We start from the raw sequence: 14,835 nt of genomic DNA, 5'->3' as shown, positions 1-14,835 counted from the left end.
ATTACTTGTTCTTATCACTTAATGATGCACAATTATTATATAGAAATAAAAAAAAAAGAAGTTGTGCGCCATTTGAACAGCTTGCCCTCCTGCAGCACTAAAGGACTCAGTGAGAGACGTCTGTCTCGCCCTAGCAGCACCTGTCCTTCTCCTCCTCTTCAGTTTGCCTCAACATACGCACCTCATATTCTGTGATATGATTTACTCAGGGGTGTTTGACAAGGTTAGTGGTGTTGCCACAACACCTCACTGTCGTGCCACATGTATGTCTGCACATAACTCCATTTACGCTCAGCCATTGTTGAGAGTGCGCATGCCGGGGCTGCCACACAGTTATACAGCCGTATTTCGCACATGACTATGAAAGGTGGAAGAGGAAGTAGTTCCTTCGAATGTAGACAATCCGAATGTTATCGTTTTTTTCCACTTTGTTCCTGTTAATGATAAACTAAAAAATTACCCTAAATTAATAAAATATCAATATTTTAATATGAGAATCGATTCTAGAACATAAATTACTGGTATGGGAGGAATCGATAATTCAGTATCAATCCGCTCATCACTAATATTCTCAAAAGTGCTCCGATGTGTTCGGAGACGTCTGTTACCCACCAGCTCGATAGCCGAGAGCTCGAGGGTCACTGAAGCCGCCGAGAACGGCACAACTCCCGGCACATCATTTTCAGATCACCGCGGACTTTGGCTACTCAGGTTAAACGTAACATATAAAACACTTAGACAACCTAAAAATGTTATTGTTTGGCTTCTTCAGTGTTTTATTTGTTCGTGAATAAATCGGTTTGGCTGAGATTAAAGTTACTAGATTAGATTTCACTAGCTGGGCCCACGTCCTCATTTAAGTTTGACAGCGTTTTAGCAGGTAAAGGTGATGCTTGGACATGAATTGAGCTGCGGTTTGGGGAAGGCCTCGAAGGGGACTGGCGACGGCTCCCGGGCAGATCCCCGTGTACTAAATAGAAGTGAAGAAGTTAAGAATTGAGAACAAGGAGGGAGGGAGGGCACGTAAATGAGAATGAACAGTTTGCAGAACTGGGGGAACCTATATAGGTGACAACCGGAAGGAGCGTGTTGGGATGCGTGGTACATAACATACATACATAATCTCCAACAGATAAAAAAAACAAAAACGTTTTTAATTCCCTGGGTGGTTTTTACACAGCTGAATAAACGTCAAACAGAAAACTGACTAAACAGAAGTGTGAGAGTTTACTCCAGTGTCCTGTTATATTTTAGATAGCAAGGAGCAGACGGCCGAGTTTATTAAACTCCACCGAGACAGCGGTGACGCAAATCTGAAGGCTCGATCGTCCAATTTCACAGCCGTGTACTTCCAGCCTACCCGACCTTCTGAGGACCCGGCCCTCGTAGACTGCGAAGGACGGGTCCTCAGGAGGATGCAGCCCATGAATTTGGACACGACTAAAGACTCTCTTTATACCCGATCATGTCACTGACCTGAGGATATTTAGGTTATGATGTTTTTGTAGTTCGTTGTGTTGGAAGTTTAGTTCGTATTAATTATTCTTTGCTTTGATTTTATATTTAGTTATATTTGTTTCCATGTCGTCTCAGCTCAGTGTCTCGTCTCCCTCGTCTGTCATGTACGCCCATCATGTCTCGTTCCCTCTTCCTGTGTTGTAGTCTCCTCTTCTCTCTCATGCTTCCTCCCTCTCCTCCTCCTCACTCCCTCATCATGTGGCATCATGTTTATTTTTCTCAGCTGCAGGGGTGGGTTTGAATTATCGATTTTGGCTTGATAACATGATATAACGTCATTAAATCCTAAATCCATAATTCCTCTTCTACACCACTGCAATTGGGAAATATAAAATATTTAGGTATTAATGTTTCTCCCAAGCTTGCAGATCTAACTAAATTAAACCATATCCCACTTTTAAAGAAGGTAGAAGGCGATCTGGCTCGATGGAAATGTCTACCCATATCACTCATGGGAAGGGTTGCTATAAAAATGATGGTCTTACCAAAAATAAATTATTTCATCTCAATGATCCCAACTAAACCGCCACAAGATTGGTTCAGATCTCTAGATTCACATTTCTAACATTGACGGAGTCTTCATTAATCCCATGCAAACGTACACCTATCTGGAACAACCCGGACATATTAAAAAACAATAACTTGATAAACTTTCCAGATTGGAGTGGTAAAGGAATCAAATATTTAGAACATATACTAGAAGGAACAGAATTTATCCCATTTGACAGACTAGTTACACAATATGTGATCAACAAGAAAAGATTTTTAGAATATCAACAAATTAAATCCATACTAAAAAAGAAATTTAAACCGGGTCAAGTTGAACTACAAACACCACCAAGTGTGGTTCAATTTCTTACTCTTAAAACCCCCAAATTACTTTCCAAAATATACAGAATTCTTTCTAAAACAGATGAATCAATATCACTTCCTATTGCAAAATGGGAAGCGGATTTATCAGTTAACTTAGACCAAAACTTCTGGTCTCAGATTTGCTTAAAAACCTTTCATTTAATTAATTTAATTAATCCACGCTCTTTGGTTCTGTCCACCAGTTCAGAAGTTTTGGCGCGAGATATGTGAAGACTTATCAAAGTGTCTGAAGTGTAACATTCCAACTTCCCCTTTAGTGTGTTTGTTGGGCAGCTTAGATAATGTCACTACAGATAAGAATATGGCCCATATGGTTTTCACTGCCCTATGCAAAGCCAAGAAAACAGTCCTCATGAACTGGAAAAATAAAAATAATCTTAATTCTAACCAATATAGAAATTATCTATTAGATTGCATTAGTCAGCCTCTGCCACCACATCAGATCAATTGCTCTGGGCTCCTTTGATCAGCTCCTAGTGGGGGTGGGGGGGTGGGGGGGGGGGTCATAGTTTGGTCCCACCTTCGCTGTTGTGATTGGTGTGGGGGTAGGGACAGGCTTAGGGCGTCGGGGGATCCCCCAGGAGCATCTTCCTTGGAGGGCTCAGCCCGGGGTTGCGGTCATGGCCTATTAAGGGCTCTGTTGGCTTTTTGCTTGTTTTCTTTTTTTTCTCTCAACAGGTGATCGATATATGTATTTTTTGTCTGTTTGTCTTGTTGGTTTTTGTTGTTTGCCCTTTATCGCCGTTCCTCTTCCCTAGTGTTTTTCTTTCCCTCTTTCTTTTCCTCAGTCAAGTCTGTCCCGTATTTAGAAAGTGAAAATAAAATAAAATAAAATAACCAATAAAAGGTGAATCAAATAGACCAATATGGCAAGGCTGGGATGGTCCATTTGGTAAAGTAAATCCGTTGGGCATCTTTCTTCACCTTTAGACAATAATTCTGATGGCAAAGAACCAAACGGGACAGGCAAAGAAAAAAAAAAATCCTAAATGGATTTTTAAATATAAATTTATTTTGCCTGAAGCGCCAGAATCTCAGGTTAAACCTCACAACATTTCAACAACCACCAAACTGCTAAAACAGTAAATGAGAGCAGGAACACGGATTCTGCACAAAGATGTAAACACAAAGCGTAGAGCTGCCGACGCATCAGAATCAGTGAGATGTCTCCATTCTCACCTGACGGCCCGTACACCGACACGCTGTTGGGTCTGAAGGCCGACAGCTCACTGATTCTGATGTTGTGTTTGCGTCTTTTTTGCGCTGATTCTGAAGCTGCAGGTTTTTATCTCTCTCCAAAATTCACATAAACAGCAGTAAAAAACATCCAAACTACGCTTCACACAGACATGGTCATGAATTCCCTCTGACGTCTGTACTGAATTTTCTGGAGGAACCCACCCGAGGGATTAAGAAATTTTCATCTAATCTAATCTGACTTTGGACGGAGCCCCGCAAGGGACATAGGAGAAAAAAAAAATTAAGATGAACTTTTCCAAGATCTTGCAAAATAGGAATTCCAACAATGGTGGCAGCTACTTAGTTGTGATATTAATCTTTCTGGGTCACGCCTCAAAATAAAGATATTTTGAGGCGTGAATGTAGCTGTGTAAATGTTAAAGATCTGCTCGTTTTACAAGACATCAAATATTTGCAAAAGTGCGCCGACGTTTTCGAGGCGTCACCCACCATCTCAAAGCTAATGGGAGACCTACTACAGCCGGGGGTAACACCGCTCTCCTGGCACATCGTGCCTCGACCTCCCGGCTGTCTTCGAGCTGGCGGCCTCCGAAGAATGCGGCCAAAACTTTTGCGAGATCCCGAGTTACCTTTGTAAGGTCTCACAAAAGTTTGTCTTAATTTTTTTTTCTCCCATGTCCATACTTTTGCTGTTTTGCTTCCAACCACGAAAAAAAATCACACTGCATGCACAGCTCTCTCTCAGTGTATTTCAAGAACAGTTTTCCACCTAAGAATCTTTTTTCTGCATTATTTGCTGCTTATTATGCACCAGTCTACTGTTGTGTTTTCATGTTTCGGCTGTGTGCAGGCAGGAGAAGGACCCAAACGCAAAACTCACGACAACAAAATTAAACTCAAAAAGCTGCTTTATTGCAGAATGGCATGGAAAAACTAAACTAAACTGGGACATGGATAAACTGACACGCAGGGAAACACAGCCATGAGGGAGACTACGACACACAGGGCTTAAATACACTGAGGGATAACGAGGGAATGAGACACAGGAGAGCACAGCTGGGAGTAATCAGGCTGGCCGAGATAAGGGAAGCAAAACTAGAAACACTGACATGAGACACGGACCTTCAAAGTAAAACAGGAAACACACTGACTGAACTCTAGACATGTAAACTTAACAGCAACTGGGGAGACAGAACATAGGAACCTGAAACATGGTACAGAAAGGCACAGTAGACACAACATGGAACACAGGGAAGCCATATTACAAGAATGATAACCATAACTGAAACCTAGGGAAATAACAACTATAAAGATCAAAACAGCACAACCCACATGAACATAATGAACTCGCAGGGAAAGAGTAAAACTAAATAACGTAACAAGTGAACATAGAAACACAAGACCTCTTCAAAATAAAACAGGAAACATAAGTCACAGACATGAAACACATGAAGGGCAAGGGAGACTTAACAGGGTTGGAGGACACAAGGGGAATCTAATAACATAGAACTATAACAACCTAGGCATGATAAAAAATGAACTTAGAAAACCTAAAGGGCTTAAACATAAACTAAAACTCCAAAACTCTGGGTCATAAGACCCAGGATCGTGACATGTGTACAGCACTGTCGGCCACTGTTTTATAAAAACTTTATTTTACTTAAATGACTTCCAACAAGAAAGCCTCATTTCTGCTGTTCAATACCGAAGAAACATTTTAAAATGAAGCTAAACTCCAAAACTCTCAGCTGTGTCTGTAATCAAACCTCTGTAACTTTGCTCTGCTTCACTTCAGCAGCATCATCACAGGTCGTAGAGCAGATCAGCTACTGATTGAAAGGTTGGTGGTTTGATTCCTGGCTCCCCCAGTCTGCATGTCAAATATCCCTGGGCAAGATATGAACCCCAAGTTGGCCTCCAATGCGTTCATCGGAGTGACGGTGTGTGAATGTAGTTTAGTTTGTACTTGTGTTTAGAAGTGGTTGCATGAGTGGGTGTGAATGGGTGAATGAGGCATGTTGTATAGAGCGCTTTGAGAACTCCGGGAGAGTAGAAAGCGCTGTATAAGAATCAGTCCATTTACCATCAGGTAATCTTCAGATGTTCATGGTCTTCTTCAGTTTTTGTTCTACTGCAGAATATTTTAAGGTTATAAAGGCCAGAACAGGAAAATCTCCTTCATGTTTTTCTGTTTTATCCTAAATTACTTTGACACAAAGGCCTCTGCTGTGATGTCACACCTCTGATGAAGTGTCAGCTTTCTTTTTATAGATAAATACAGCGCTTCCTCGCTGTTACGTGGTTCGCATGTTGCGGCCTCGCTGTTTCGCAGATTTTGTTTGGTGCAATTCTGCATGCTTTTTTTTTTTTTTTTTTTTACAGTCATTGTGTTCTGCGTGTTGATTGGCTGTAGACCATCGTCAATCTATCTCGTGCTGCGTCTCCTGTACTGTATGTTTGTAAGTTTTCTCCCCAACAAACACAACAATGTCGATGAAGTGTCGTCACCTGCTGGTTCCTTTGGCTTCATTCTATAACACTGAACTTATTTTCCTACCAAAGTTTGAACTTTGTGCACTTTTCTCAGACAGACATGAACATTTTCACTTTTTTTTCCTCTTGTTTAAACACACAAAGTGTGTAGTGAGTGGTTTTACAGCCTTAAACCATCTATAATAATTTTTAAAAAAAATAATAAAGTTTGCTACTTTGCGGATTTCACCCATTGTGGGTTATTTTTAGAACGCAACTCCTGCGATAAACGAGGGACCACTGTATATTAAAAATGTAAAAATATGGACATGTACTCATAAATGATCATAATTATAATATTTCTGACTGTCTGAGGCAGAATTTCCCCAATTCAAATGGAATCGAATTGATTCTAGACGATATCCAGCCTTTAGCTACGTCCACACGTACACGGGTATTTTTGAAAACGCAGATTTTTCTATGTGTTTGCACCTTTCGTCCACACGTAAACGGCGTTTTCAGTCACTGAAAACAGAGATTTTTAAAAACTACTTCCAGGGTGGAGATTTTCGAAAACTCAGTTTTTGCGTTTATGTGTGGACGAGGAAAACGGAGAAAACGCAGCGTCAAAGGTGTGCGCATATTTTGACGTCACACTGTGCGCCACGTTATTGTTTCGGTGAAATTAATTTCTACAATGGCGGACTTACACAAAATACTGTTACTGTTAACCCTCTGGGATCCCCAGACGCACTGGCGCGTCAAAATCACATGACCAATTTAAGACGACACAGCTGCAAGATGCAGCGAGTCAAAGTCTCCATTTCAACTTGGGTCGAAAGTGCGGACTTCAAACTACATACCAGTTTTTGAATTGTGTCGACGGGCCACGTAAAACCAGAGTTATGATAAAAAATGTATTTTTCTGAACATAACAGTGGTGTTTACAGCGGGAAGAACGGTAAAAACGGCGTTTTCTACAGACAGCGCTAGCAAACACTCTCCCTTTGTGAGTGAAACAAGAAAAAGAAAAAACACCCCTTCCCTATTGGTCTTAGAGTTTACCATGTCAGCCAATCAAAAAAATGATAAGGCAACATGTGACACTTGGTTGTTTAGGGAGAAGGGGAAGTTTTTAGGAGTGACACCCGCGACGGAAAGCGGGCGAGCGAAAGAAAGAGAGAGAGCGAGTTTTCATATGTGAGACATTAGTGACGTTTAGCGTGTTTGGAGGCTGTAGTTAGTTTGTTGTGTAGTTATTGTTTTGTATTGTGTGTCAGTTAGACTGCTGAATTTCACATTTTCTGTCACAGGCAGATTCCAATGTAAACACTGTCTCCACATGGAAAACTGGACTGATGCACCTCCTGCTGTCACACCTGCAGGTTTAGGCTGTGCTGTTCTCCTCTGTCTTATACTGAACACAAACTACATTTTTTGGACTGGCACAGATAATTTGTGTGGCTTCTTATTTGATGCAGCACAGCTGATTGTTCTGTAAATAGTTTTAAATGGTTATATAAAAAACGTAAATAGTACCATATGACTTTGTTGTTTGCAAAACTTGTGCATAATTTTTAGAAATGTACAATTTCTATTTGTGAAAATGATTCGTTAAACATGTTTGTGGGTTTTACAGTAAAAAATATTACTTTTTTCTACTCGGATTTTGAATTATTTTTTGTCTGAATTTAGATCTTCTGTGCTAATATAGTATACCAAAATGAAAAAATAACTTGAATTTCAGATATTTGAGGTTGTGCTGAAAATAATGATACCAAACAAGGCAAGAAAAACACATTTTAAAGGTGAAATGTGGAGGTAAAAGTAGTCAAACAGCCAATTATACCCTGGACCACAGAGGGTTAATTTTACTCTCTGCAGTGTTTAAAAGCTTACATATACTCACACAGTTACTGTCCCTCCACACAGGACTCCTTTCTGCTTCTACCATTTCCCACCCAGGCTTTACGTCTGGACGGGATTTAAAAAACAAACAAACAAACAAACAAACACAAAACACAAAAACAGAAAATCTCTGTTTTCAAAAATACCCATGTACGTGTGGACGCAGCCTTAGTCAGCTGTGTTTCCATCTCCCTTATTTCCACTCTGTCTATTTAAGTCCTCCGTCTTCCTTCGTTTGGTGTCAGGTCATCTGTCTGCTTCCTGTTTCCTGGAGCTTATTTCACGTTTTCAACTATCAGTTTTTCCAAGCTCATGTTTAGGTTTGTTCATGGTTTAGGTAATAAATGGTAAATGGCCCGTATAGCGCTTTACTTAGTCCCTAAGGACCCCAAAGCTCTTTACACGTTCAGTCACCCACCCATTCAAACCCACAAAGATGTCATGCACATGCAAAAGCAGCCAATATCAAATAAAACTATACAGCTCAAATCTGTCAGCACAACCAGCTCGAGGAAGTTTTCACACTAAAAAACTGTGATAACTGTGAGCTGTGCATTAAAGTTACACAGTGTGGATGAGATACTGGAGCTTGTAGGCACATCGTGCATATTTACATGTTCCTGCTGATACAAGATATTAAAGGTTTTATCTGCTGTAAATACAAACACAACCAAACATGGTGTAAAGACTACGAGGTGCTTCTGTTGAAGAAAGACGCGTTATTTGTACCGTCGTCTTTCTTACAGTGTTTCATGTTTACTGAGTCAGAGCCAGGAGGAGACTCTGAACTGGATGCAGCTCTGGATCGATGCTTAATGTCTTCTAATGTAATATTCATGTCTGCTACATCCTGTTCAGGACTTAGAGTTATAACACTTATAACCTTCCTCAATTTCGATGGCAAACAGAGGAAGCTGTGTCCTGTAATAACACTGAGTATTAGTCTGGCTGTTACTTGGTGATAACACAAACAGCTGTCAGTGACCAGCAGGCCAAAGAAATGTTGGTAGTTTCCTGTTAGGCCCAGAGTTTGGTTCTCTTTACAGTCTAGTTAGTATTATTTTACTTAAGGTTCAGTGTGTGTGTGTGTGTGTGTATATTTTTTTTCAACATTTTTATTTTTAAACTTTAGATATAAACAAAAAAGAAAAATAACACTCACACTCTACTTTCTACTTTCACACACCAGACGCCACAACCACCAAGCTGCTGAAAGCCAGCTGGTGAGAGGAAGGAGACCAGACACAGTTACACTGATAAAGTTTAGTAGCTGCAACCTTTCTTGCACTACGGACGGTTTAATGTCCGACAATATTTTCACGGACCGGCCTTTAAGATGTCGCGGATAAATACGACAAATTAAAATGATACGACCGAGACAGAAACTGGTATTCTGTAAATATAATAATAAACACAAATTCACTGTGTAATTGTGTAACTTTATTAGCAGCGTCCTCCTGAAATGCACCAACAACAGTGAGAGTAACATCCTCCTCTCTGCCCTTAATGCTCTCTGGTCACTATGGTAACAGGTAATCATTTCTTTCAAAATAAGACGCACAACTACAACACGGGAAAAGACCCAGGGAAACAGAGTTAACGATAAAAGCCCTGAAAACCAGAAATTTCACACCCGAGCCTCAGCTCTCACGGCCCGGTACGGGTCCCTGACCCAGGGGTTGGGGACTGCTCTAATAGACCATAAGTCACTTTTTTGTAAGATGCCAGTTTAACCAGTCTTCATAGGGAGGGGCCGCTTTTCCCGCCAGTGTCTTAGCAAAACACTTTTTTTAGTAGTAAGTTCAGTTTATCTTTAGTCACATTTTAATGTTTGTTTGATAAGTTAACTTTTATTTTTCTATTTGAATCGCTCTTATTCCTGACGCTTTATTAAGAATTTGAATAAACAAAGTCCAAACTGAACTAAACTAGAGGTTCTTTTTATTTTAGGTCACAGCTTTGATTCGGACTCCAGTCGAATCATCTGAAGCTTTATGACGAACGACGCTGCGCATGTTTTTGAATCGGTTCTTTCAAACTTCAGTTTATAAAAACTGGTTCCTGCATCTTTGCTGTGACTGATGACCTTCGCTGACTTCACCTTTTCTGTCCACATAAATGTTCCAACATGTTTACTGTAAAATATTATGAGTGACAACATCAGATCATCAGGTTACTTCTGCATCTCCATAGTTCAGCTAATGTGCTCACCATAAACAGACGGAGCTTCCTGCTTGAAACACACCAATAAACCAACAAAAGTAATTTGATTATTTACTCTCAGCTTTTTTATTCTACTCACATGTAAGACGGAACAAAACGAAAAAACACAGTTTTGATCCTGAACAGCAAATTTTAAACACCAAAGCCTTCGATATAATTATCTGTGTCCAGTAAAAGTGTATAATTAATGCTTCTGATCATCAGCCGTCCTCAGCATTTAAACTATGAACTTTTGAAAAGAAACGTCTGAACTGAAACTCCGAATATAAAATATTACAAACGGCTCAATTAAAGACAGAGTGTCGCGGTTACAAGTCCTCAAAGATTTTATTAAAACATTTTAAACTAGTAAAAAACCTGGACTGTCAGGCAGTTTGATACTGTTGATCATCGATGTGATCCAACCAAACATCCGTAAGTTTGTACACAGGCAAAGAAGTCCAACGTCCAAAACTTGAAAGTTGTATTTTATGGTTCATTTATCCAGTTTGGCATTAAACAAAGATCCATAGCCCCGCCCCAGTGCATGCTGGTCCTAAACCAGTCCCTTTATTTATAGAAAATGGTCCTGCGGTTCTTCCTGACTGACCGAACAAAATAAACAACAAACCAAAAACATAAAGCAAATTTTAACCTACAAATAAACTTTTAAATAACCCCAAAATATAAGTAAACCAACAACAAACTCAAACAAATTTGAAAATAATAAAAATGAAGAATAAATAGCTCCAACATCCGGTTTAAGCTCCTTGTTATTCTCATTATATATCCTGCCATTAGGCCTTATTATTAGTAGTAGTTTGAAAATCATTTCCTATCATCTGTGTGCAGACGTGAACTGGGTAAACTGGGATGGACGGTCTTAAGGGAATTATAGCCGGATGGCACAAACGTTTCTGCAGCTGAACGCAGAGTGTTTAACTCTCCAGAGAGCATCAAGCACCATATTAGGCAACATCTGTGATCTTTCTCACCCAGAGTTAAAGTCACGATCTTGGATTGATTTTTGATCAATCTCTGACTTTTGATGCTCACGTCGAGTCTGTGATCCGCTCTTGTTTTTTCCATTTAAGAAATATCATTAAACTCAGGCCTGTTGTCTCACTTATTAATCAAGTGTTGAACCAAACACGTTTTATGTTTTCTAAATGTGATGAATTTGTGTTTGTAACGTTCTCACATTCATATATTTTCTATTCTTACTGAGACCTCTGCAGCGCTTTATTCTGCACGATCACCAGTTAATCTCACTGCTGTGTGTTTATGGACTGTGGCAGGAAGCCGGAGCAGCGGGAGAGAACTCATGTAAGCACAGGACCAAAGAACTATTACGTGTTTTAATATTAGTTTCTATGTTTTTTGTTCTTTGCTGCACTAAACTGCATGAAAGCTGCTGTAAAAATAAAGTTTCACTGATTATAAAGTGGTGTTCCTCAGGGTTCTGTTCTTGGTCCTCTGCTGTTCATTAACAGCCAAATATCCTTCAATAATCCTGCAGCTGACAGATATTTAAAATACCAACAAGTGCACACAGTCCCACATGAGTGTATGAATATGACCTGGATATAAGTGGGACCGATGATCAGTCCAAGTATCAGAGTACCAGCTTACTGTGAGAGAGTAAAGACTACAGGAAGACAACGTGACAACTTTTCCTCTTAAAGACGTTAAATGTGTCATGAAATGAATAAAAATGGAAGAACTAAATACATAAATCTGTATGTGAGAAACAGCACGTTGCATTTTTAAATCTGTATTTTGTTGGTTAATAAACAATAAACCTGCAGTTTAAACACTTGCAGCTCATCGGTGCTCTGACCAACGACACAGAGATGTCGCTCTGTGAAGCTGCTTTAATAGAAATCACTTAGTGACGAGGCCGCTCGTTTCTACTGTTTTTCTACTTTGACCTGTTTCACGGACGCAGCCCGTGTACATGTTAATCTGTAGATCATCATCTTTATTTATAAGAGGATTTCTATATAAATAACATTGAATTGAAAATGATAAAACACTGTAAACGCAAAGTGCTGCACACTGGAAGTAAATAATCAAAGTACAGTTAGTCTCTGTGAGCATCACAGCCCGTCTCATCTCTGTCACAGTGAAATGCAGCTGCTGTAAACTCACCAACCAGAAGGACAATGACTCTCATACTTGACTCCATCGCAGAGTTAAACGGAGACGGTCATGACCAAATATCCCTGCTGCTGTGTCTCCTCACAAGCTGTCCGTCAAAGAAACACTTTTTGAAAACAAGAGGAAAAAATATCATAATTAATTAATTTTAATTCAGACTGGAACTAAGCCTGACCCATAAACTTGGCTTAGTGCAAAACGCACCGAGTCTGCAGACGAGCTTCAGCTGGCAGACTCCTCCTCCTATACACGCTATAATGGGAAAACGCCGCGAGGTGAAGAAAACACGAGTCATTATGGGGAACTTTGTAAAAGAGACCGAGAGGATCTCAGTGAAGCTGTGATGGTGGATGTTACTGTGCTGGGAAACTACAAATGTCAGACTGCATCTTAGAGAGTCTGCTGCACTCTGTGAGTTTGAACCATGACTTCAGACAGAATAGAAACACATGAAAAATGACCAAAGCGCTCATAATTTAATTTGGTCTTTATTTCATATTTTAATATATTTTACTTTTGTATTTTCCTACATTTACATCACAGCTGATCTCTGACCGCGTTTGTTCCCCTGCTTCACTTTGCACAGTGTGTGTGTGTGTGTGTGTGTGTGTGTGTGTGCTCTCGCTGGTCATTGTTCAGTTTCCTGTTGGACTCCTGATCTGTTTCACATTAAAGGTCGTATTTCTCAGGCTCCTGCGTCATTTCCTGTCATTGGTTCACAGATTCACTGCTTTTATTCTGGATTTCTGTTTCTCAGATTATTGATAATCCTAAAGATGGAAACACAGCAGTGCTTTAACTGTGAGCAGAGCTGATGCAAACTGAATGATGGAAACAAGGAGCAACTTTATAAAAACGATTTTATTTCCTCTCCTAAAGGAGATAACAAAGGAAGCACTGAAGCACCTTTCCTTTGTTCCTTACTTCCTTACTTTCCTAAGTGATCCAGCTCGTTTACTGCTGTGCTGATGCTTCAGAAACTCACGTCAGTCTTTGGAAGCTCAGTGAACAGATTCTGTCACCGATCAGGAACTGAGACATTTGTAAGATCAGTTTGTGGGTCAGAGGCAGGACAGAGGACACGAGGAAGCACAAAACAGGATTGAGGAAAGGTCAGAGGGAAGGGGAAAAGAGAGCAAATTTCCTCTTCTGTTTTTACACTGTGGAAGCGAACGTGTCATTTTTTTAACAGCAGCTGTAAACAAAGATGGCAGCTGCTGCTCCAATAGAACCAGCCTGAGAAACTGGTTTAAAGAACAAACAACGACATCCTGACTGGTTTCCTGCACGTGACAAACAGCTTTGCTGCTGATGTTCAGCCTCAGTAAGATTAATAAACATCTCCATGCTGACTGAAAGCTTCATCGGGCCTCAGTGCTCGACTACAAGCACTCGCTGTGGTCTCATCGATAAAAATGATTTCACATCCAAATAAAAGCGTCCACAGAACTCTGTTTATTTCAAATGATAAATAAATATTGTTTATGATGCCTGTGATTATAAACATGTCCGAGTCGTGTCACCATGTCAGTGTGACGTCAGCGTGACGACGCACAAAATATATTTAAAGTCATTTATTCTGAACAAATGCAGTTTAAAAACCGTTTAAATTAATTCTCGAGTCCATCAACAGCTGCAGTGACAAATGTTCCTGTTTAAATATAAAATTCACATTAACACACACACACACACACACACACACACACACTGTAGTGCACTGCTCAGGGCTCACTCACAAATGCACAGCTGAAATCAAACCATCCAAATTACAAAAGAAACAAAGAAGAATTCGTTTTGACATAGTCGATAAAATACACACAAATACACACAAATACCAGCAATAACCAGGAAAACCAGTCGACATCCTCTGAGGCCTGCATGGTCCTGCAGCCTGCCTGCAGCCTGCACACAGACTTCAGTAAATGCGTTGCTGGACGACTCGTCCATCTGAAACACTTACAAACACATGTTGACCTTACAGATACAAAAGCACTGGCTTATTTAAGAAGCGTGGCCCTCGTCTTTGGCCTGGCTGATTATTTTTCTCTGGGACAAAGTAGCTGCTGACGATGGAAGAGAGCAGTAAACAGGATGTGACAGGATGTGGCTGCTCGTTATCTGGGAACAATGAATTAGCAGTAACATGCAACAGTGGCACTGGCAGAGTACCTGCAGCAGAAGCTGCAGCAGCGTGACTGCAGAGCTAAACCACATCATGTTTCCTGTTCTGTCAAATGTGGAGCGAATGTGCCTTTAACAGAAGCTGCTGTCTGGCTACTCGGTCCGGTCTGGTGTGCCGCAGCTCTGCAGAGCCACTGAAGACATCATCAGCTCTGCTTTCATTTCTGCAGCCACAACCACAGCACACAGCGTTTGTCACGCAGTCTGTGGCTTTCAACCTTTCCACCTGTGGGACGCTTCTCACACTAGATGGAACAGTTCACACATGTGCAGACCACACAGGTTCACGACTGAGAGCTGTGGAAAAAACACACCTCTAAT

General features: G+C 40.5%; 1 protein-coding gene across 4 annotated transcripts in view; it reads right to left on the bottom strand.

The window, feature by feature from the left end:
- Positions 1–12,738, bottom strand: part of LOC146384777 (SLAM family member 7-like) — a 30,422-nt gene extending 17,684 nt beyond the window's left edge. For 3 of the 4 annotated variants that reach the window (XR_014800357.1, XM_084929850.1, XM_084929852.1), the window contains exon 1: positions 12,325–12,531. Coding sequence is in view for 3 of the 4 variants with exons in the window: in XM_084929850.1 (XP_084785976.1) it covers positions 12,325–12,361 (37 nt within the window). In the remaining variant the exon portion in view is untranslated. The other variant, XM_084929851.1, reaches the window with a different exon arrangement.
- Between the last annotated feature and the right edge of the window lie 2,097 nt (positions 12,739–14,835).

Source organism: Perissodus microlepis, chromosome 6 (assembly GCF_051167445.1).
Source record: "Perissodus microlepis isolate ML-2025 ecotype Zambia chromosome 6, ASM5116744v1, whole genome shotgun sequence".
NCBI classification, from domain to species: domain Eukaryota; kingdom Metazoa; phylum Chordata; class Actinopteri; order Cichliformes; family Cichlidae; genus Perissodus; species Perissodus microlepis.
This window is presented reverse-complemented; position numbering and strand designations above follow the sequence as displayed.